The 26,438-nt window shown below is 34.7% G+C and overlaps 1 protein-coding gene across 1 annotated transcript; it reads left to right on the top strand.

The window, feature by feature from the left end:
- MS3_00006521 (uncharacterized protein) lies at positions 1 to 26,310 on the top strand. The gene is made up of 10 exons (XM_051214689.1): positions 1 to 87; positions 1,845 to 2,018; positions 2,940 to 3,189; positions 3,237 to 3,472; positions 6,445 to 6,621; positions 10,816 to 11,241; positions 15,900 to 16,167; positions 18,158 to 18,468; positions 20,325 to 20,651; positions 23,202 to 26,310. The coding sequence occupies exons 1-10, from the start codon at positions 73 to 75 to the stop codon at positions 23,946 to 23,948; spliced, it is 2,931 nt and encodes a 976-aa protein (XP_051067871.1). The 5' UTR covers positions 1 to 72; the 3' UTR covers positions 23,949 to 26,310.
- Positions 26,311 to 26,438: the final 128 nt, after the last annotated feature.

Here is a 26,438-nt window from a genome sequence, read left to right on the forward strand (position 1 = left end):
GTTTGTTACTGCGGGTTGTTTGGTTCTCGTTAACCTGATTGGCTTGTTGCGTATGGGTTTGTCCCTTAGGAGATGACCTCATCAATGGTATGTACAGTCTTTTTAAGTTTATCTTGGCTTCCGACCCCAGTTTAACATATAATGTATATTACAGAGTTTTTAAAACTTTGCTGTTCCCAAATTAACTTCTAATCTGACTGTGTGAAACAGTTGAGTTTATATTAAAGAATTTCTCACTAGTATGTCTTCATAAAAGACCACAACGTCATTTAACTCTGTGATCGTACCATGAGTAAAGGAACATTAACAGGCAGTTTGATCATTAGCTTCGGACTTTATTTTTTAGCTTGTGAGTTTTGTACTAAACCCAAAAGATACACATTCGTACCTTCTGCAGTATGTTCAGGTAATAAGGTATTTTCCTTCAAAATCTTGGTTGCGTAAGTTAGTTGGTTCTTTATAAATCGCAAGGCAAGGTATAGTCTGTTACTCACTGTAAATAAACGAAAACGTTTTAGTCGATTATTGATCAACATTAACTTCCATGTACTTTGTATGCTTGGTACATGTTAAGCCAATGGTCGATATCTTTCTGAAAAGTGCATCCTTTTTATGAATGTTTTCACATGTCTCAAAGTAATTCTAATGTAGTAGCTTTGACTAATGTGGCGTATATATATTTGGTGCCCTCTTGTAACAATGTTTGTGTTCAAATAACTAAATAAATAAGCTTCGGCTAAAAACGAAACCCTTAAATATTACAACTGGTTATAGTAAGTAAATATTACCTCTAAGATACATGTTGAACTTGGTTTTTGGGAGCCAGAAATCCTACCATTGGTCGATAATTTTGCCGAGCTTTTGAGTTCATAACTTTGAAAGAGCTGTAGATGAGTTGTTATTCAATGGAAATAAATAATTGCAAATTAAATCCATTCCTCAGTAAAATTCAATGATAACGCGTAGTTTTAAATTCTTCTGATCTCTAAGATCAAAGTAGGTGAACATCAGTCAAGTAAGATTGTAGTCAAACATAAATTAACCTGTGGAAGCTCAGTTATGCTTACTGACTTCACCTAAACCTAAATGTGATATAAGTTAGTTATGGTGTGGAATTCTAAAGATTCAGTCGTTAAAATCAGGAAGCGGGATAGTGGTCTGTAGACAAAACATAATGGTACTATGTGTCTGAGCGATGAATGCTCACGATAACATAGTTTACTCACGCCTCCGAATGATTTGTAACGTGACAAGGACATTAGCCAGAAGAATAGGCTTTCTTTGTAAAGAAGTGGCATGCTTATTTGTATAGTAGTCACAAAATAACTATAACAAAATGTCTCAGATAATGGGGAAAACTTAATTCGTAGGTCTCTCCCTCCATTCAATTAAGGTTTGATTGTTAGGACTGGTCCTTCAAGATCATGACACCTCCGTGAAATGATTTCTGATCCTTCCGTAGTAACATTGAGTAAAAGGTGATACCTTTAACATGCTTCATTTTTTTCCTCTTAGAGACCATGCTTTCAGTCCTCTTATCGACCTTACCCACCGTTGTGGTCCTGTGAATCCCATCGGGATTACATGGTCATTTGATCCTTATATTTTGCTCATTTTAGCAAATACTGAAAAGATTAACTTACATCTAGAAATGTAACGGGATTAGGACTGGAAATAATAAAGTAGTCGGATGAAATAAAATTGTAAATTATCATTTGATTTATTCACTTTCGTCAACTCATCTAATCATTTGCAAACTTTTAGGGAGCTTTTAATCTCACTAATTTTTTATTTAGGGATATGATATTTCACTACTGCTCAGAAATTGTTTCTGTTATATTTAGATGTCATCCCGTCTAGTGGAAACTGTTATGATTAATGTGGACGACTTCGCAGATAATTTTTTGACGTGTGGTACGTGTTTCAGTGGTTATAATTCAAGTGAACGTGCTGCCAAATTATTACCTTGTTCACACACAATATGCCGTTCGTGTTTAGATCGAATCCTTACAAATGAAGTAAGTCCTAGCTGTCACTTCCAGTAATTTTATTCATACTCTAAGCCTTTAATATAGCTTTTTCATTTAGTCATATTTCAGCATAATCTGTATTGTAAGAAATATCCTCAGCCATACGGCTTTTCTACACCATCGGGTTGGAATTTCATATTCCTCAGCACAAGGTTTCACTGATAGATTCGTCTCAATTGAAATCGCCCTTTGTCTGATCCAGGAAATGTTTCTGTTCGAGGATCATAATTTTATGTTCGTTTTATAGAGTTCACTATCGTGTCGCAAATATTTCCTTACCAAACTAGAGGAACCTCACCAGCTCTAATTTCGTGAAAAAGTTCAGCTTGCTTAAATGTTTATAAGGATTACTGCCGTTAATCTTCTAGGTAAACAAGTATTCAGCTTTCATGCTTTGGGTCTTTTAACGTCTGACGACGATGAGTCGTATTGGAAAATAAATCATTAATACGGACCTTTACTTTTTACTGTTAACGTCATACCCCTTATTTCGGTCTTATTTTATCGTTATGATTTTCATGTGAATTGTATCAACTAAGTATTAATTAGTGTTCACTGAATGCTAATCAGTAACTAGTTGTTGTGGTGCTTAATTGTTGATTGTCATGAAGAGGATGACATCTCGTATCCCTAATTCCAAATATTTAGTAGGATTTGAAAGTAATATTGCGAGATTATTAGTTTGATACGGACTCATATCTCCATTGTTCAGTAACTTAATAAAACCCTACAGATGTATAAAATACTCACATGTGATTATCTACTAACTATTAACTGCGATAAAATCACTTTGAATTTGTAATTTTGTTTGAATCTGTTTTTCACACATTTTTTCATACGGCGTAAAATAAAACAACTTGAAGAATGATTACTCTCTAAGTAATTTTGAATTTATGTCTATTTTTTTAGACTCAGTCAGAGACATTTCGTTGTCCAATTTGCCGGGAGAATATTGCTATTCCATCAGGTGGTGCAGCTTCATTTCCTCCGGCTTTTATAGTAAATCAGTTATTAGACCTACTTGCTACCCATCGTCGAGATGTTGTACCTAAATGTTGTATACATCCATCACAAGAACTATTATTTTGTGAGACTTGTGATATGGTATTTTGCAGTGAATGCCGAGGTCGTAATCATGCTGTTCAAAATCATGTGAATGGTAATGAAGAATATTGATTCCTTTAAATGAATTTGTTAACTTTTTAGACTCATCATGTTTGCCAGTGAACAATGGAAATCAAGATATTACTACACAAGTAGAAAGTTCATCGTCGAATACTGGCCTAAATCATAATGTGATCACATTCAACGTTGCACTAAAACGTTGTTCAGAAATTATGCTCTATAAAATGCATTTATGTACTCAAGAGTTAAATTGTGCTCAAGAAGCCGTAACAAGTGAACTAGAACGTTTAACAAATAATACTAGTTCATGTGTTGAAGTAAGTCGTTAGATTTAAAGAAAAACATTCAACTTCGTGTTGGATAAAATGAATCTCTAGCTGTTGAGGGTTATGAGGAAATAATTTAAATTTATAAGTAAAATTTGTTATAATTAACTAGTTTTCATTCTTCATGAACATTCATTTTAGTGCCTACATGTTATGATGCAAATGCCATAACATTGTATTTTACCTTTATTTAATTAAACACAAACAACTCAGTAATATAAAAAATACCTGTTCTTAATGATTTAAATGAGACTTTAGCTCGTGTATTGTGACTATCAATCAATCCGAATACGAATGTATCATGCGTAATATTAGTGCTGTATAACGTCTGAATTTTACTTTTGCTGGTATAAAATAGTTTTTTCTGTCCTGTCAACTCTTTTCAACTTGAAACAATAAAACGTCTACAATGTCGGTTTTAGTTTAACAGAAGTCTCGTTTTGAATTTATTTCTATGGAAAGGTTTATTGTTGACCGCGCTAAGCGAACACCTGAATAATTTACCCTTAAAATAGTGGATATTTGTAGCTCAAGGGGATAGTTTTTGTCAATTCATATCGTTTGAGCTGGGTGACTTAATCGTAAAGCTGTCATTGTCTTTTCAGATAATATTGGCACAAACCAGTTTTACATTCTGGCTGTCAAACAGCTGGTTGCGGTGGATAGTATGCATTAATTTCATGTACTCAATCATAAATCTTGACTGGGTATGGTGGAATGTCTTTATTTATTTATTTATTTGAACATATAAATACTGGTACAAAGGGGCACCGAATACATATGCGCCACACAAATATCATTTGATATGTGTGAGGGCTGTGATACTACCCAGGTACCCAAACCGAAACAGGTGGTTTTCTTAGGGGCCACACCCCGAGCCTTCGGCCTGAAAGATCTGATCCACAAGGCAGTGGAGCAACGTCAGGAGATGCAGTCCCATGGTAGCCGGTGACCAACGATTGGTTCATACGCCATTTGTTCCTTCAGGATACTGGAGCCCATGTGCAGCCTTGGTTTGGAATCAGGGTTTTCCAACTCCCCTAGGTGGACTCTCCGTGTCCACCAACCCAATCAAAGCGCTGGACATTCGCTTTTTGTTCTCTCGGTTTCGTAAACAACACCCACGCCACGAAAAAGCAGTGAGTAGGACTTCCCTGGCAGGGGCCATGTGAGAGCATTTCGAGAGGGAGAGCGAACTCTCTCTACTCTCGGCCGTATCAGAGCATTTGTGGGCGGTGGAATGTTTAATTGAACAACAGTAACTTTAAGGGTTGAGTACTGAGTTAAGGTGATAAATAAAATTAATAAGATTGTGAAGCCTAACCAGATGTATGTTTCGAGACATTTATAATCCGAATTCAGTCATCACAGTGGAGCATTCGCTCTGTGGTTATGGGATTTGACTTTCATTAGCTGGTTCTGACACCGCTCCACCTAATTCAGTTTGGACAATCAGTTGGTATCACTAGCCCACACACTCAAAGTCAAGTAAACGGACTTTTACATGGTAAATAAGACAATAAAATAATAAAAAAACTATTCATCACTCACCGTACTATATTGATCGACTTAGTATTGAGTTAGAAAATGGATAATGGTGGTCCGGCCAAAACATAATATGCGTTCATGAATCCTTTGACCATTGATCTAACTAATGTAGTCAGGTAGCCGTTTCCCAATTATTAACCGTAGTTGTAAACTTCAGGCACTAAGGTTGGGCATCAGTCTTAAAAGTTCGGACGTATCCATCCTCCATCGTACTTATTGTATATACTGTGTTGTGTTGTTCGTTTTGGTCCTCTGACAGTGTTAATATGATCACTTCCGTCTTTTCTTTTTCTTTATCACTGTATGAATTATGGCAAGTTGGATCAACAAATATATTTGCTAATTCTTATACTTCTCGTTTTTTCCTTCTCTCTCTTGCCTAAAACTTTTTTCTGTTATCAACACCTAATCTTGTGTTTATCCTTTCGTTCTTCTATTCATAATTTTCTAAATCTGAATTCGGCTCGTAAACGTTTTAAGGTGATAGTGGCTGGCAGAAAATCCAAATATAATTCTTGGCATAATCACTGGAAACATTAAGCTGTATGGATAACCCTGACCCTTTTCATTTGGTTTTTGGCTGCAGTTTTCTCGAATGCTTCGGGATATATTCCCCTTTCATATCATATGATTTGAATGTAGGTGCTGTTAATTATCATTGATAAAGGATGGAATTATAGGTTGATAGTAACAACATAAACTTATTACTTTTCGGAACAATTTTCCATATCAAGTATGCGGATAATATCTTTTCACTTATAGTGAGATTGGTTGATATGTCGTTGTAAGTAGTCAAAAAGCCTGTGTTTTAAGGTAGTATGATTGCTGTTTTTATCGTAAAACACTCAAGTAATTTTCGTTTAACAAAGCTAGTGTGGTGTATGCCAATATAGGCTGTTTTTCGATACAGTTGTAACGTCAGTTTGAGCTCTAATGATCAGAAGTGTAACGCTTTGTCTTTCAAAGTTTCACGTCTTCAAAACGTTGCAGTTCTAGGATAACGTAATTTTTCGGATGCCTTTATAGTTCAGTTCATATTCATTGATATCAGCATAAAAGTAATGTTAAAGTTATATGGTGTATGTTTAAAGACAGTGGAGATAATTTCTTCATAAATGATGTCATTCTACAGCGCATTTTCTGTAACCTGTATGCTTTTGTTCACATTATCTCACCGACTATCATATCAATCATTGTTTATTGGTACAAACTAGTTATAAAACAGATGGATGGTCGATTTATGACTTCTTTTAGGATGAATCATCATTCTTTTGAGTTAATATGTCAGCCAGTGCTGTTTCTCTCTTTCTGATTGTTATCACTCTCCATAGATATATGTTTTCACATTTCATTATTTTACATTTTTTTAGTTCCTTCAATACGTAATCCCTTATTATTTATTTCATCCATTCTAGTCTATTAACTCACGTTTTTCTGAGATATTGGCACTCGTTGAACATCGTCAAGGAGAATTATTAGACTGTGTGAAACGACTTGGAGAAGAAAAACGACGTGCCTTAACAGATCAACTTTCTTTAATTGAAACAGAAAGAGACTTAATTCGTACAGAATGTGATCGTTTAAAGGGGGTTGTAAGTAATCCTTTTTTGTTTAATTGTTTCATAATTTACTGACTAGCAATACCCCAGTTATTCTGTTCGGTTCTTGTTAAAATTTACTGGTTGACCAGTCATTTTGACTGAATTGTTTGTTTTCGATTGTTTAACACTTAATAACATCCACTATTTTTTGCATCTAACGTTGCATTAGGTTACTAGGCTGTAGGTACTCTTCTAAGTAAATCAGTTTCGCTATTACTTAAACGTTCATGGACTAGACTGTGAGCCATGTGATGAGAAATTAAGGCTAATATCAATCACATCTCTTAACCTAAGCTTGTTTAATTAAAGGATATGCTAACTAAGACATCCTTCAGTCTAATGTTAGCACAGAAAAGGTCTTAACTGAATAAACGTACTATCCGCACTATTGACAATAAATGTCAACTGTATAAAACATGATTGACAGAAATTCTGGTTTATTTTTCATGTACATACATCGTATCATTTTAGGCAGTATTTGATTATAAGTTAAAAAGTTGACCACCTTATTTATTATTTTGTCATTAGGAATAAAATAGTTAGTTCATTTCATCATATCATTTTTTTGACATCTAATTCTAATTGGCGATCTTTAGGAATTACATAGACTGTTCACTTGATTGGCTAGAATCACTTATAATTTATCTCAAGGTTATAACTACGGTCATAAAAATCAGTTAGTGGTCGACTTATTTCATATCTTTACCTTTCGGATGATATTTGCTTGCAAGGCTGTATTTCAGAATTCATCAACATTCCTTGTCATCTCTTACCTCGAATCTTCAGTCATACTGTGGTGTGTGCTACTTATATTGATATAAGTAATATATGACGTTACTCGTGAACAGAATGTCTGGAAGCAGAGAGACAAGAGGATCGAACAGTAAAGAATGGGAACATAATGCAATTTGTATGAAAATGTAAGAACAATGAAGTCTGAGTCATTATGAGACAGTTGAATAACATTTTGCAAATTACATATTTACTATTTGATTGTTAGATTTTATTAACAAGTCCTGTAATTTTGTGTCAAATACATTCGATTGTCCCCACTGGTGTTCTGCCCACTACAATACTTTTTCCTCTTGAACTGTGTAACACATTTCCAGATTTCTATTGCTTTCAATATTACTTCCCCATCTTATACTTATCTTGTTAATTTCTTCCCACTGTGCCGATGTGATGCCAGATGTGGGTTCTAGAACTAATATTAAATCTCTCGTTGGTATTGGTTAACTGACTGACTGTCTAACCCAAAATGTCTACATCATAATATCTTTAGTGCACATGTACGACTTTAAGGAAAGGTCTGCGACAACAATTTACTGCCATACTATCAAATAGCGGGAAATTGCCATTTACAAATTTTTAAATCGGTTGTATAAGGACAAGAAGTTCTGTCCAACTGTTATAAAAAGTAGGTGATTTAACTGTAATCCTGTGAACAAAAAAAATTCACAAATGTCATAGAAATTATTCTTTCTTTGTTTAAAACGCAAACAGAAAGACGAAGTAGACTTAATAAATATAGACTAATATCATCGCTATTTAGTTATAGTATTAGTTGTTAATGTAAGTCACCAAGAACGAAATGTATGCAGTAAGACTACTTTTGCATATTAATAAGTTATTATTTTTTTATGTAGTTTTGTTTTATGAGGATTGTCAAATTTTGATGGTCTACATTGCAAACCAACTGTATTTAGACAACAGTTGCTAAATATGAAGGGCTGGACAGCTGCTTCACTTTAGTGCGAGACTCAGCAGTGTGTATTCACGACCGCACTGGTGAAGGGACCTTGGGATTTCAACTCTCTTGGCGACCCATTAGCCTTTGAACCAGTGGATCGGCTCACTTCTAAAGAGTTCTATAATATGACGGAATAGCCTTCCAGTGCTTTCTAGAGTAGACCGACGGGCTTCAATGAGTTGTAAGGAGCCTGAAGAAACGCAGTGCTTAAAAACGGGATGTTTCATGGTGTCATGCAGTTGCGACCAATGCTCATCTATAATTTTCGGTGGAATGGTAGCTAGCCTAGAGGCTAGCTCGGTTCGATACTTACTAGCAACAGAAGTTGCAACCAACTTGCTGACATCAATCCTTTGGTGGTGGTCACTTCGTTGGCCACTGAAAAGTAAAGTAAGATTGGCGCAGACCACGGCATGATCAGAGTCCAGATAGGTACTCCAAAAGGAGCGGCAGTCTTGTACACAATCACGCCAGCGGTAGCTGATCGCGATGTGATCAATCTGAGTTCAGGCTTGAGATGCAGAGGGAGGACGCCAGGTGGCACATCGGCGATGACTGTGCCGAAATTTAGTGCTAGCCGGAAACAGGTTGTGGTCTGTGCATAGTTGCAGTAGACGGTCTCCATTATCTGTCCTGCGACCAAGAAGTTCCCATCGGCCACCTAAACAACTCTCTTCTGTGCCTAGACACCCGACCTGAGCATTCAAGTCTCCGGCTAGTACTACAATATCTGTCGAACGCACTTTTTGGAGAAGAACAGTTAACTGGTGGTAGGATTCATCCTGATTGCATCCGGGCTGCAATCTGTCGGGGCATAGGCGGAGATGACGAAAAGACATCGTTTCTCACGCCGATTTCTTCTCACTCTGATGAAACTTTCTAATCTAACAGCAAATAACCGACTGTTAATGGGGATACAATCGATTAGTGCTACCTCAGCTCTAGCGCTTAGTGCGACACCAACGCCAACAAGACCAGACAAAGATGCCACAATGTCCCCGGATAAGCGCACGTAAAACAAGCTTTTGAAGCGACAGATGGAGAGCGAATTTGTAGTACTTCCCTAGAGTCTTGAATACGGGTCTCGGATAGACAACAAACGTCGATATTAAGACTTTCCAAAGACATAGCCAGCACTATCTGTTGACCGACCTGCATAAGTGTGCAAACGTTGAAGGCGGTCAGTTTGAATGGTTCACGTGGTCTCAGGAAAACTGCTTTAGCATTCGTATTTGGATGGTAGCATACAATTTTCAACCAGGCAGTGACTCGAGAACGTTTAGACAGAACCGATTTTCCACCATAGGCGAGTTGCTATATAAGTCGAAAAATAAGGATACATAAAGTGGAAATAAAAGAGTGATTAAATGACGTAGTAAATAATAATAATAATAATAATAATAATAATAATAATAATAATAATAATAATTGTTTGACTGTAAATCGAAGCGAGAATAGAATTTTCAGTAAATATAATCATTTTCATTTTATTTGTTTGTGGGCTGTGGTACTGCCCAGGTGCCCGGACCGAAGCAGGTGGTTTTTTAGGGGGCCACACCCCAAGCCTTTGACCTGAAGGTCTGACTCACAAGGCAGTGGATCATCGTGAGGAGATGCAGTCCCCTGGTAGCCGGTGACCAACGATTGGTTCATACGCCATTTGTTCCTTCAGGATACTGGAGCCCATGTGCACCATTGGTTTGTGATCCGGTTAAAGCTCTGGACATTCGCTTTTCGTCCTCTCATTTTCGTAGGCAACATCCTGGCATAGGTTGTATACGCGTGGCCATGTGAGAGCATTTCGAGAGGGAGGGCGGGTCCACCTAACTCTTGTCCATACCAGGGCATTTGGGGGCATTTCATAATAATATTGTCAAAATAATAGAAATCGGTTCTCACTTTCCTCTGTTCCTTTTGTAAGTGTAAAAACTATTATCTGTATATTTCTCCTTCAAATTTTATACCCTATTTATTCGTCCATTTCGATTTGATAAATGTCTGATGAATAAAGTTGATCGGATTTTTACCACTCTATTGGTGTAACATACTGTCGGTCAAATAATGACTAAGTCCAACTTCTAATTAATTAAGTTTCAGAAGACCGCATAATTAACCAGTAAACTTTTTTCACCGAGTAGATGACTAATTTATGGATAATTATGAAACCTAGGAGATATGTTTTTTCAAAAGTTACTTCATATACATTGGTTGGCGGAGCCAAGATAACGAAACGTCGTTAACTTTCCATTTATTTTAGGCTAATGTCTAACAACTATCAGTTTCATTCTCTTAGGTCGCTCTTTGTCGTTTTGTTTATGGGTTTTACCATATATCATAATTTCAATCAATTTACTCAAGTTTATACGTATAAATTGCATAATTTTTAATGTGATAATATTTCTGTGTACTTTTCGCACTTTCCTTTCAATCTTCAGATGGATGTGCGAAGTATTACAAAAACAATAAGTTACCTGAATGATAAATTGGACTCGATTAGTGGTTTAACTGAACCTCGTGAAAATGCCTTCCTTTGTTATCAAGACTGTGTCGGTCCATACAATCAACATAATCATATAAACATGTGTTGTACTGCCTCGAAACGCACCATATGTTCATCATCCCCATCAGTTACAAATTATAATGAATCAGAATCACCATCCTCTTCATCTTATCATCGTAATCATCATCAAAGATCGAATGTGTCTTCTTCAATAACTCTTCAGTCTTCTCCTCATCAAGTTAGCCTTCCTGATATTGCTCGTTGTCTTGCTGGCTTTGGTCGTTTAGTTGTTAGTACAACTTACCCTGCATTATGTACTGCTCGTTTACCAAATGAAATGTTTACCCATCTGTATACTAAAGTAAGTATTTTTTCTTTTAGCATGCTTTTATTATATGACTGGGTTTTATTTATATAAACTGATAATTACATAGATTTGAGGTAGGAAATGTAATTAATGTTTACCATTACTTGCCAGTATAAGTTATATTCAGTAAATCGTATTAGTACATATATAATCACTAGCCTAAATGATGCAGCAATATTTCCAAGTATTTGTTTACAGTTCATTGTAGGTTCTAGACATAGTTTTCTTGCATGGTAGCATCCATCTTCAAGGCACTTTTAAAACACTGAGGAAGATTTGTAAAAACGTATATTTTCGTATGCATTGCATTAGCTATGTTGGTAGATTCAGATTACTTGATTTGGGTCCGCGTGACTATCGTCACCAATGGTTGGAGACTCTGGGTGACATGACTTGGAATCGATCACAATGGCATATGTGTATACACTATCTATCTTCCCTCAAATCGTGGTATTAAGATTGCTTTGTATCTTTCTTTCTACGAAATAATTCTTTCTTCCTGTACTATATTCTTATACACAATCTTTCTTTTATACAATAGTACCATTGAAGTGATTATTTCTATGAATTCGGTGTTCTTCTTTTTGCGCTAATGAGGTATGGCAACTTGGACCGATGCATATATATATGTGCCTGGCCCTACGTTGTAGCTGACTGACTGATTGCATTATTCAAAGATGTCATATTGTAGTCCGATGATGACATGTTCGGCTGGTTATTGATACAATGGGAAAAGATATTAAGTGATTCAAGAGCGAGTGATCTACAAAATTCTCTTCAATCGTTTATAATAATTTATTAAGTGTACTTTGTATATAAGCATGAAACTTTCTTGTATAAAAATATTTATTTTCCTGACCGTTTTTAATTTAAAATAATTTGGAGGCTTGTGTTAGTCATTCGTTTTCATTAGCAGGCACCACTCATCCGTTTCGTATCACTGCATATCATCAGTTGGTAGGGATTATGTTCACTGAGTTTCACAGTAAAAATCCCGTTCATAAAAACTGTCGTATCAAAGAGGATTTGTGTAGGGTTAAACTTTCAGAACTGTCCTACGGGAAATTATCGTTTGTATTTTTGCGGTCATTAAATTCTTGGATAATCGTATTTTTATATTCGGATATTTGTAAGCGTTTGTCTGACCCATAAGCTGTTGTTATGTTTCTTTATTGTTAAAGCTTTACCTATTGAATAATTGTTTCGTTTTTATATCACTTATGAATGAATTGTTCACGCATTCCAAATTCTTATCTGTATTGGTATCCAATCAGGCATTTGAGGTGTATTATGTGTACGGGTTTTGAGTAATAAATGAATTAAGTACAATAGCGAGTTAATCTGTGTTGAACCTTCGTTCTTTGTTTGGGCACTGGATCTCAAGAATCTCGAAGACTAATAAGCATTAAGGTCCCGGCCGTTTTAGAGTTATCGGTTTTACAGGAGATGTGAGCGAATAAGTCAATAATCGGATCAAATAACATGACTTCTCTCATAATAAAGGACCCAACCACACGCGGCCTAAAACAATTCTGGTATTCATTTTTGAAGACACAACAATCCCCTAAAAGTTATGTAAGATAAAGGTGTTTCCGGGATCTGGATACCAGACAAACGTTCTGTTCGTTCAGATAAGAAATATGAAACTGATATTCAAATGTTTATTCCTATTATTATTTCATATTTTCGTCTCTTTCCTTCTGTAACATTTTCTCATAATTAAAAAAAATACAATTGGTCACCGGCTACCATGGGACTGCATCTCCTGACGTTGCTCCACTGCCTTGTGGATCAGATCTTTCAGGCCGAAGGCTCGGGGTGTGGCCCCTAAGAAAACCACCTGTTTCGGTTTGGGTACCTGGGTATTATCACAGCCCTCACACATATCAAATGATATTTGTGTGGCGCATATGTATTTGGTGCCTCCTTGTACTAATATCTGTGTTAAAATAAATAAATAAAATTATTGAGTCTGTTTATGAACATTTTGTTCTGTATAGTAGAATAATCTTGACAATATTATCACTTGGATCAAACTAAATCATCAATATTTTACACTATACACAATAATTGTTCTACATAATAAAAAACGCTTTTGTTCATTTCTATATAACTGTGAAAAATCAAGCTGTCATCTCATTGCTAGCAATTTTCATGATTATAATCTAGGTAAACTTTTCACTCATGTACAATTTAAGAGATACTTTATCGTGCTATTCATAATTATTCTAGTTGATAACACGTTTAGTCTTAAACCTGTCATTGTCAGTATACTTCAAAAGGCTAGTCGCATATTATTCGCACACTACCTTGCTTATTGTCTAGATTTTTATCGCTTTCGTGAATAGAAAAGTAATTGGATTATTCTTACGTTTTAAAACATTAGTTATTTCCTTTTAGAAAATTCCAGGTATAGCAGTATGTAGGTAGATGGCATGTGTAAGGGTAGCATGACCGTTTATGATATGCTGTCGTATTAGGATGATTTTGTCTACATTTTTCACTGCGAACTATGCCAGACAGAAGGCCAGTAAAAACTGAAATACACTAGAAAATTATTTGTTTATAGTTTTACTGTGGTCAGTATCGTGGACCCACTACCCCATACGGGATTAAGTCTACAACATCCAGACTTAATCCTAAGTAGGGGTGGGGCTCAGTGGTGAAGCTACTCGACTTTCAACCAGGAGGTTACATGTTCGAACACCATTCCATCTACTTCACTTTACGTACCCAGGTAATATCACCAGCCCTCACAAAAACCTTGTGCCTCAGTTGAGCACATAAATCATGTAGTCGATAAATAAGTTGCACCAAACATTAGCAATGACCTTCGAATTTAGTTCCAATCACGTTTCCTTCCGATTGCCAGTTCGTCATCCACTGGTCCATACTGTGAGCTTTTATTGATTCGCATTATAAAACTTTTGTCATCAACACGTTACTATCTCGTTTTCGACTTCGCTAACTTTGCAGATTAAAGCTTATAATTACAACTTTTAGAGGTCTATTTTAAGGCTAATCACTAGTGACCAAACAGAAATTATTGACAAATTAGAGATTGTTTGTAAAGAGTCTATAATTTAGAGATATTTTTCACTAAAACCGATATCATGTGGGAAACTATTTAAAACTAAAAAGCATTGAGCAGCTGTTTCGCCCGTATATTAGACTATTGATTACTCTGTACACACGAAATTTAACCCAGTACCCTAAAAGAACCACCAGACTTATTAATATTTGTTTTCCTATCGGTAAGTGAAATATGATTTAAATACGATCGATAATTGTTGTTTTGTGTTAAGTGCTGGAGCCTTCCTTTATTCAATAGATTTCATTAATCAAGGGGTAATAAGTGTTACTACGTCTGTTCTCTACACTTCTATATTTTGTAGTAAACTTTATGCTCTATGTTCAATCTATTATTGAATTAGAAACATTCCAGAAATTATATTTACCATTCTTTCCCCACACCAATATTTCCTACCATTATCTATGACACCTGAAAATTCCTTTTTTACTAGTCACAATTTCCGTAGGACAGCTCTGTTTCTATTGATGAATAAGCATACATAACCAGACATTGAAATTATAAATAATTTCAGACATGAAACATTTTTTGTCTTCATCTCTGAACTGTTACTGTGTTTATGTTGACTTGAATTGACCGACCTGTACATGATAAAACTATTCTATTAAAAAATTTCGTTTATTTCCTTTATTCGAATTTCCGGATACGTACATGTTTAAGTTGGAATAATTTAGCTAAGATTATAAAAAAATCTGAGCACAGTTTCAACCTACAAACGTAATATTTGTGTTCTTTTCTAAGACTAAAGATCAAAGACATTTTTGTGGTCTGTTAATTTGTACATATTTTTAAAGTGACCTTATTTGAGCATAACAGCTAAGATTTTATTAAGTCAATCGACTGTTGTAAAACTTGAGCTTTCTTTAAGGTTGTTTTCAAAGGTAGTTTATTTTTTAACTCAGAAATTTGATAATTTGATCTTATGATATTTACAAACATGTATACAATCCTTTCTACTGTATATAAGACCAAAATGATCAAAGATTATAATCTAGTAAAAGTATACCAGAAAACTTGATTTTTGAAATCCCCTTACGATCTACTCAAGTCTTAATCATTCACTTATTTTGATAAGTAGATAACAACTATTGTATTGTGTTACTTGATTTCCATGGTGTTTACGCCTAATTTTTTATATTCTTCCTGAAGTGATTATACTGAAGAATGGTTTTCTTATATAGAAGATCATTAAAGTTTCATTTGAAATCGTGTTAGTATAAAATACGGCAGAATGTTCTTTTGCAGGCACTATCAAATGGATATTCCATCTATCCTGTGGTCTGGAGCATAGAAATTATTTCAGTTAGTTGTACATTTTCCATACCTAACAAAAATATTTATTTACAAAAAACATCATAAGCGACATTATTATTATCTTCAAATCACTAAGTACGATAATTTCATTTATTGTCTCTCAAAAAATATTGACTTCTAACATTTGTTCATAAGCAAAGCATGCAGTTCAGTTTTTGTAAACAACTTCATTGAGAGGGATTTTTTAACGATCTGTTTTGAAGTGAATACATTGTTCATGTCGCACTGCGTTCTTTTTTATTCTTAGTGCACTATTCAAGCAGTTGACTATCATGGTCGTCCTCAATCAAACAGTGGAACAGATCCCATTGAAGTTGCTTTTACAGAACCACGAGGTCACTTAGTCCCAACTGATATATTAGACATTGGAAATGGTTGCTACGAGGTTAGCATGATTACCCCATTTTCAGGTCTTCATAAATTATCTGTAAAAATTCTCAATAGACCAATTCGTGGTTCACCTTTCAGTGTTCATGTAAAACCAACACAAAAACGTATTTGGTCTTTAAAAGAAGGTAATTTTTCACGTATTATTATTGTTTATGTATATGCTAATACTTTCTTGGTATCATACTATTTGGAGTATACTGAATCACTTTTTGGGTTGATTAATTAACGTTCTCACCTAAAGTTCAGTTGATAGTCCGATAAAGAAATCCCTACATATGCTTTTTCATTTCTGATATCGTTAATCCATGATATATTCGTGCAACTCAATATGCTTAATTATTTCAGTTTATAAGTCACCTTCATGAGGACGTTTGTTCATATCTTTACGCAACATAAACATTTGAAGCTTGCGTTCTCACGATTTGACTTTCCTTGTATTCGATCTCTTCACGCTGCATATCCTTCATTTTTCCTATTTATAAAGTTTATTGTCTTGTTTTCGGTTTGCTTATTATTGTACTTTACTTTTTTGTTACCAAATTCACAAGGATACTGTGAAAATATTTACTGAACATCTAAATAAGTCCCCTTCTTATGGACCTAATGAATCTTTTAATCAAGGTTTTACTTGCCTTCAGATCGACTAGATGTTTTATTCTGTACTACCTAGTATTCTTTGAACACTATACCTTTCTCAACTCGTCCTAAATGAGAACAAGAATTGAGGCGGAACAATAGTTATCCCAATCGAACTGAGCAACGAAAGATAGAGCAGTGGAAACATGGTATTACATACAACGTATTGTAGAAGCTTCTGGTATATTCTCGACCTGTCAGTTGTGATTGATTGGTTGTAAATGAACCAATCGGCCCATTACATTTTGAGCATGAAGTAGTTAGAACTGCATCTTGCTAATACAGACTTGTTAAATAGAAAAGCAGGTAGCTTTCGTTCGTTCGTTGTCAAAAGTAATCATTTAAAAAAAAAATTATAATCTAAATTAACATGTTTTCCTTCGAAAACATACATTTTCATTATTTCGTAGTAGTTTTGTTTTATTATTTATTATAATATATATTTCACTGTTGTAGTAATTATTATACTTGACTGGTCTATGTTGTTTTGTTCTTTTTATTAATGTCACCTTTGATTATGGACCACAAGGTAACATTTTACGAAAAAAATTAAGCATGGGTTGTACCTGAATCTTTATTTAGTGTTTAAAGTGCTTAAATGTTATCCAATAACTTACTATTCCGAACTTTATTCCAATCACTTTTGTCTGAGCTCCTAAATAATATCATTATCTCCTTATAAACAAATTGTCTACGGATTTAGGCTTGATTAATCAGTTACAGAAAAGGGTGAGTTACTGTCTCACAATGGTGGATGGTGGCGCAATTTCGTGGATTGGTTGAAGTTAGACATTAACATCATTAAATACCGGCTCACTGGTCTAGAGGTCATGCTTTCGCGCGTGAGACCGAAGATCCTGGGTTCAGTTCTCGCGAGCAAGATCGTGGATGAGCACTGCTGAGGAGTCTGATACTCGGACGAAACGGCAGTTTAGTGATTCCAGGTTTTCCATGGCGGTCTAGCTTTAATCGACTCGCGAATTCAATTATTAAAATAAAAATATCTTTAATTTTATCAGAAGTTTATAAACCATTTACATGTCAATATTCTTAATAATGTATGAATGGTCGATTGTAAAATACTTAACTCATAATTGCAATCATTATGGATTTGTTTGTGATCCAGTAGTTGGACAATTAAGATAATCACAAAATTTTTGCATGTAATCCTTTTTATTATGTTATATGAGTGTGTATTCTTTTTTTGTGATATGAATATCGGACATTTTTGTTCAATATTGAAGTGAATTAATAAGGTCTATGCGTAATGTTATACTCTATAGCTTAATAAGGTAGAGCTTTGTTGTCTACATTACATTGACCTCCTTACTCTTTATAGATGTACAAGATTTCTACAAGCACCTGATATCACATAAAGTTCTGGAGAGTTATATTTTACCATTCTTTAATAGTTATTGGTTATCAAGTTATTTTATATATTTTGATGATTATGAATTTTTACTTCAATTCATGAAATAGGCTCTGACGGTCGAGGATTGATTCAACCGTTCGCTGTAGCTTTTGGACCTTATCCTGTTCGTCCTTCTGAAGCCTCATCAAATGCTACACAAAATGATTGTTCAATAACTCGTGATTTCATTTACGTTTTGGATACAGGCAATAGCCGTCTGTTAGTACTAAATCCTGCAGATGGTTCACTTCATACCACTGTGACCGGTGAACCATTATCTGGTCAAGCTGCAACTGGTATGGTGTGGTCACCTCAGGGTTTATGGATTGTAAATTGGCGGGCTAAGCAATTGTTCCTGTTAGACCCAGCTACTGAACAGGTAAGAATTCAATACTAGCATTTTGCTCAAAGGACATTAAATACTTAACTCACAACAATTTAATAATTAATATAATCGTGTATAGCTTCTACATCACGGAAACCTTTAAGAGAATCTTCGATTTCATTACCTTTACCGTGCTATAGATATTTCCACGTTAGCGCTTCTATTGGTATATCTTAACCAAACAGGAGGGGATTTACACTGATTAATAAACCAATGCCATATTCATGGTATTAATCAAATCCTGTTCATCAATCTGCAATGTGGCCGCCAGTCTAAAAGACTGGGTATGCAGGTACTATGTTTTTAACTTTCTGTAGTTAGAAACAGTCAGCAGGATACTACTAACCTAGCTTTTGTTCTAGTTAGCACTTGTTAGTAAAAGGCATCTGGGATCTTAGAAGAACCGATGTTCTCTATAGTATTCTAACCCCAATTACAAACAATCCGGGGCTTTTTGGGTCGTGGTTGACCTCCTGTAAGACTAAGATATTTACCCTATAATACTTACTGATCAGGGTTCGGATCTGAATGGAAATACCAATCCACCCAAGATTAATGGTGACTCTTAACGAATACCAGGTTAGACGAAACCCGGGTTCAGAATTTCTTACTGATCGCCTTCAATCACCTCATAAATGCAAAGCTATGTGACATTCAGTATATGTATTGGTAATTTCCAGGCATTTAGTTGTAAATGTATTCATGACATTATTAGAATCACTAATTCAGTAATATTATGTATATTCAGGGTTTTAGGTAGAAATAAAAAGTTAGACATTAACACCGTTGGATGCCGGCTCAGTGGTCTAATGGTTAAGTGCTCGCGCGCGAAGCCAGTAGGTCCTGGGTTCGAGCCCCGCGTGGTGCGGGATCGTGGATGCGCACTGCTGAGAAGTCCCATACTAGGACGAAACGGCCGTCCAGTGCTTCCAGGTTTTCAATGGTGGTCTAGCTTCAACTGACTCATGATTTCAATCTGTGAAATTTCTAAAATCTCCACAAAACCCATTCTAATAATAATAATCAACTGCTCACTAGTGACTGACTTCAGGAAAAACTCCCGAAGTTCTAGTGAGAAGCCGTTACCAGTGGAGTTCAACCAGGTCTGTTGTGAGATAGGAACTCACTGAAGACAATGGTGTACGGTGGCGCAACTTCGTGGATTGGTTGAAGTTAGACATTAACACCGTTGGATGCCGGCTCAGTGGTCTAATGGTTAAGTGCTCGCGCGCGAAGCCAGTAGGTCCTGGGTTCGAGCCCCGCGTGGTGCGGGATCGTGGATGCGCACTGCTGAGGAGTCCCATACTAGGACGAAACGGCCGTCCAGTGCTTCCAGGTTTTCAATGGTGGTCTAGCTTCAACTGACTCATGATTTCAATCTGTGAAATTTCTAAAATCTCCACAAAACCCATTCTAATAGAAATAAAAAAGACTGAAAACGCTTCAAACCTTCACCGTTTGAAGTTTCTGGAACACATGGTACGCATACTCAGCATCTGTTTCCCTCAGTGCTCTGTACTGGCTCGCACTGAATTTGGTCGGGAGGTTAAGGAAGTTCGGATAAGGATAAAACTTCAATCAATTCATTGATGGCCTATTTAAATGGAACAGGGAGCGGTACATATAGACCTCCATATTAGGATCCGTGTGGTAATTAAAATCTACGGTTCCTAGGCCTTGGGTGATATAGTTTGAAATCAGTAGCTGCAACTTAGTTACGTTCATTTTTTCTCTATCTATATCTGTGATTCCACAATTTTCACTTTTCAATCTCTCTCTACTATTGAACTGTATTTTTTAATGTTTAGCTTAATAATGCGATTTATTTGTGATTTTCCCTCTCCTTTTAGGTACTTTCATCCGTGTCAAGTCCTTTGTTCAAGGAGCCAACTAGTATCGCCAGATGTCCCTTAACTAGTCGTTTATTTATTGCTGATAATGGAGCTGGTTGCGTTTTTGTTTGTGACCCTGAAACCTGCTCTGTGGATGTGTTTATTGGGACAAATACTACATCCGTTTATGCGGATAGTGATGCAAGCACTCCAACTAGACACAGTACTTTAATTCGAACCGAAGCTAGTTCTCATTTGCCTCAACCTAAAGTTTGCAAATTAATCACAGGATTGTGTGTAGCTGACTCTGGAGAATTGATTTTGTCTACAGGAACGTGTATTCGAGTGAGTTTTGTTTTTAGAAAATTTTTTAATATGCATACTTGTCTGAAAAAATATGATTCTGTTTTCCCGTAATTTCATTGGTATTTGATTTGTTTTTATTGACAGATCACTAGACGTTTTTTCCTTAAACATTGTTTCTACATTAGAACCTCATAGCTACAGAACTAACGTTGTATTAAATCTATTCAAAAGTCCTGTTTTTTTAAAGATCTCTATTCATCTTTCAAATATCAATTTTATAGTAAATACGATAACTAGAGTAAAATTATTATTCAATGGGATAATAGTATTATTCAACATTTTGTTGTATCGTCTTTGTAGTGTTTTCTTTCTAGTCTTTATAATCTGAAATTATGTTACTATTTACTGATAGGTTAAGATACGATTTAGCATCCTTTCAGCAAGATGTATCTGGAATATTGAGATAGTGACTTTCCCTGTGAAATTCGGATCTGTGTCACAGATAGTAAAGTTAACACTAGATTGTTCAGACATACTAACTTAGACTATGATATTTAAACTAAATGATTATTATTCTGTAGGCAATATTATGCTTAATCCTTAATTCTTATTGAATTCTATCGTTCATTTAATATTTTCTGCTAATGAACTTTCTACTTCATATATAAATCGTTGATTAAGATAACGCTTAGTTTCTAATCATTCGTCTCTCAAACTAGTTGTGTTAGTTCACTATGAAATCAGATTACGTTTCATCTCTACTGGTACATCATTTCTCTTTTAGCAACCAGAATATCATATAACTCAGTTCATCATTAAAATTATAGTGTGATTTTTGCCTTTCTAGTACAAATGTAACAGACAATTATTTAGGCATTTTTTTCTTCTAATGGACGACTTGTTTCGCCTCCTTCCCTTTTTCTGGTTACTTTAGTCGTATTCTCTCTACCCTTCTGCTTGGTTTTTTTTGCATCACAAGTTTACCAATTATGTATATTATAAGTAAATGAATAATATTTTAAGAAATAATTTTATCATGCTATTTTTCATCTATTATGAAGACAGTTCTAATTAAACTGATAATACTTTAATCATCCATCCTAATTTACATGATTTACGTACAAAAGTGGATTTTTTTTTTACCTTAACTTTTGACTATAGGACTGCTTTAAAATACAAAATTTCAACTCACCAGACTTCCAACATTAATCATTAAAGGTCTGCAATAATCATAATTTTTACGATCAATCTTGTGGTAGAATAATAGAAACACGTAACTAACTGACTGCCTTTACCGGTTGTTAATAACAATTCTAGATAGGGTTGTAGAATTTTGGTATTTTTGTTATTCTGGCATCAACGATATTCTAAAGACACAGGTAATAGAAAATTTATCTTTCATCACGTTCCCGAGAGCAAAGATATTGATACTTGAGTGTTATTGGATTACTGTACTTGAAGACGACATTTGAATCTACATAGCAAGAGATTTACAGTCTTTGTCATGAACGGAAATAGGTGCCTATTCATTAGGTCACATTGTCGAAGATTTTTAAAAATCTTTACTCGAACACTAGTAGTCAGACTCCATAGTTTAGAATTAGTGCAATGTAATGTGGCTACCTCAAATCACGTACGTATTAAATCTTGGTAAGACGGTCAGGTATATTGGGGTTCATGGTTGGTCTAAGATACTTGAGAATTAAGGAACGACTAAGCTATCCTAATACGAACGGTTGTCCTTGGGACTGGATAATGGCAGCTCACACACAATTCAACAATTGGCTGGAAACATAAGAAAAAGACGGGATATAGGAAAAATTACTATTCAAGCAGAATAACTTAAAGTAATACAACTCACCATATAAACAAAAGCACGACCTTCAGGCATTCAGAAAGTCAGCGAAATAAAATTAGTGGCAATCAGTCAGAAAAGTTCATAGGTCATGCGACAAACTAAATTAGAAAAAAAGCATTCGAGGTTACCGTCACTAGTGTGGTGTGCTACTTATATCGACATAAGTAATATATAACGCTAGTCAGGAATAGGATGTCTGGCAGCAGGTCAAGAAGATCGAGGAGGAAAAAACATGAACAGAAAGCAATTGGTATGGAAATCCAGGAACAATGAAGTCTGAGATGATTGACTGATATTTGCAAAAGGAACAGTTAAGCTTGAGACAATTGATTAACATTTTGCAAATCAAGTATTCACTGTATGGTTCTCAGATTTTACTAAGATGTTCTGTAATTTTATGTTCAAATACATTCCATTATCCCCACTTGTGTTATCGTTTACTACACTGGTAAGATTTTAACATTAGAAACAAAAGCCGGGTAACCCCGTGATCACCTTAATACTTCATCATTGTTGTTCACTTTCACTACTCTTAGTTATATTTGTTTATACGATTTCTTGACTCGATTTCTCCAGTATTGTTTTTCCATGTAGTTGGTTGTATAGTATGTAAGTTATTTGTGTAATGTGATATCAATATCTTCCTCATTTTAAAGCTTAACTTGTTGAGAAAATATTGTAAATTATTTTTGGATGTATTAAATAATACTTTTGTCCTCATTTTAATTTAGATATTTTCATCAGATGGACATTTTCTTTCTGATCTGTTACCTCCAAATCAACCAGGTGATGATCATTTGCGTGTTCGTATCTCAACATTACCGTCAAGAACTTCGTTGGATACTTCTTATTTTAATGTTTTGAATAATTCATATGACAATCCAAATTCGGAATATATGAATGCTGGTCGTTTAAGTTTATCTGAAATCCGCCATTCAAGTGGTCCTTCAAAGTCACGGATTCCTCCATCACGTGGTCAATTCGGCGGTGTGTCATTCAGTACTGCACCAACTGGGTCTGCTAATATTCAGACCGATAAACTAGGAAAATGTATCCTAGCAACTTATTCAGATAGACAACGTTCTGGTGTTGTCGTTTGGCCGGAAACATTGTGGACTTCCAGTTGTCGACAATGCGTTCACGAAGCAGATGACAATACAGTATCTTCTAGCATAATTACTAACAGTAATAATAATGACACTGTGTGTAATACCACTAACTCTGCCACTACCACTAATGTCCCTAGTAGTAGTGGTAACAATAACAACCGTTTCTCTGTAGTAGATCCAAACTTTCAAACACATACTTGTGCAATTTTTTGTCCTTTAAATAGAAGTAGATACCTTTTTAAACCATACTTAATTGAAGTAGATCCGTCATTTCGACGATTGGCTGGTTTAGTTACTTTATCAAATTGTAGAGATGTTATTGTTGTTGATCAAGGTGCTCAAAATATTTCGAGAATTCACTATGCATGAAGTTGATTTCATTATTCAATTTTTCTGCATTTTTTTTCCATGATGAGTTAATCCGCACAATATGTGATAAACATTTTTTCTCTGAAAATAATTTTCCGTTCATTTTATTCATATCATTTATATGAATATAAACACAGCTGATATCCACTTTTTTAAAATACATCTATTAGCTCGATTCAATTGTCCTTTCAGTTTTACTCCACTTTTCTAATTGGATAGTTATAATTAATTCATCGATAATGTCACATATTATCACATTATTATTATCATTATTACCATGATTACTATTATTACTCATGGATATTTTATGCATATTTTTCTATGAGAAGCGTTTATTTTCTAAAAGAATCAATTCTATTCTGTTATCACTGTAGTTTCCATAGGTATATATATACACATGCGGTTTTACGTATATGTAATGTACGTTTACATGTAGGATAACAAGTATTTCTCTACTATACCGTTTTCTCATATCTTACACATGTTAATAATTATAACTGTTATTGTTTCACTATACAACTGTAGTTCCCCATCGTTCTTAGATTTTACTATTTTCTTCCTTCATGTTTTATATATAACTGCGTTTATTGTGTATATGTTGTTGGTCCTTTCTTGTTCCTGTTGTTGGAATGTTGTTTCTCTCTGTTCTTTCCTTTAATAGATAACAATAAACCCAGTATTGTCAAAAGTTGTTGACAATCTCTTTTCATCATCTTCATTACACCAATAATGTTTTTTTTCCGTGTTTTTCCTGTTCTAGAGTTTTCTTTAAATTTATTTACACTATACAATTCGTCATTTTCATCATAGTTGTGTTCCCTTTTGTGTGTGCAGTACCCCAAGTTATTCATCTTTTAGTCGATACTAGTGATAAATCATTTGTAATTAGTTCATCTAAACTTACTTATTTGTAACTTAATAAGACTTCGTTTTTCATTCGTTACTTGGCGCGCATATATGTATAACTCTCTTGTTCTCCTGCTGGTACAACCTAAATAAGTATGGGTATGAAGATCATTTAGCCTTGCGTCACATTTTTATAGTGCGTGTTGGGTAATATAAATGAAGAGATCTTTGAATTCGCATTCATCTACTGTCAACTGTCCTCTCGTGATTGTTGTTATTTTCGTTGTTGAGGTTTGAATTTTTGTCAACTGGTATTTCATTATCGTTGGAACTTACCTATGTTATGTTGTAGTGTTTAAATTATGTATTTGTGTTTCCTTTCTTTTTTTTAATTTCTGTTTTTTTCTATCCAACCTCACTATATTATTTAAGTATAGAAACACAAATATTAGTTTTTAGAATCGTTATTGTTACTATTATTATCGTCACCATAAATATTCACAGGAATATATTCTTCATTATTATTACTCCTATCAGTATCTTCGTTACTTATACAACTATTATTCTTATTACTACTATTATGACCATAAAGATGGAATTCACTTTAAATGTGATTCGTCGTTTCTTGTTTTCATTGTATGCCTATTTGGGAGGGAAAATTTACAGTTGATAAAGAAAGGACCATAATATGACCAGTATAAATAACATGCATATATCTTAGCATTTATAATAAACAGATATTTATTACTCTTATATTATTTAGTAAATTCATCTCTACTGTACGCAAGGGAATCGTACGAGTAAAATCTAGTCGAGAAGTTTTGAGAAATATTAGGAAAACGGATATGTGTGCAATATTTTCTAATAAGAAATGTTGCATATAATATGTGGAATAAAATGAGTCTGGATTCAATATCTACAGAGTACAAATCTAGGATTGTCTGTCGATTGAATGTGTCAAAAGTTGAAATCGGTATTTCTGGTTGCCGATAGATAATGCAGAAACTTTTCCGTATTAGATTTCAATTTTATGCTATTACATCGTGGTGGTGTTGGATAAATCAGTTGAAATTATACAACGTTAATAAATAATAATTCTATACAGGTTAGTTGATCTTCTGATGTTCTTTTAGCTTAGATAAGTGAACACGGGACAACAGTGTATTTTTTGTCAATTCGTGCGTTTCGCTGCAATACCCGTATTAAGATCATATAAATACACTCGATGATATAGTGTGATAACTTAAATAAATGAATGTAAGTTCGTTTTTTATACAATCCCATTCAAAAGTCATATTAGCAGTTTCTTCACGTGAATATTTTTAATAGTGTTTTGGCAAAATAGCAGAAGCTGTTAATAAATTCACGCCATGCTTATCGGGCGTAAGCTAAGGGTATGAATTGCTGAAAAAATACAGATGTGAAATTGCGGAAATATGTTTATTCCGCCTCTGGTTTCCCAATAACTTCATGTCTAACTGACTAATAAATTTGAATGTAAGATGTAGTCCTACTGAAGACATTAAAAACTTGATCTAACCAATTATTAACCTGATAATAGGCACTACATTGTCAACAAATAATTGTAATTTTCCGTAGACGATCAGTTTTCTTTGTATATAAGGCAATCATACGAACTCCGAT

This window comes from Schistosoma haematobium, chromosome 2 (assembly GCF_000699445.3).
Source record: "Schistosoma haematobium chromosome 2, whole genome shotgun sequence".
Lineage (NCBI taxonomy): Eukaryota > Metazoa > Platyhelminthes > Trematoda > Strigeidida > Schistosomatidae > Schistosoma > Schistosoma haematobium.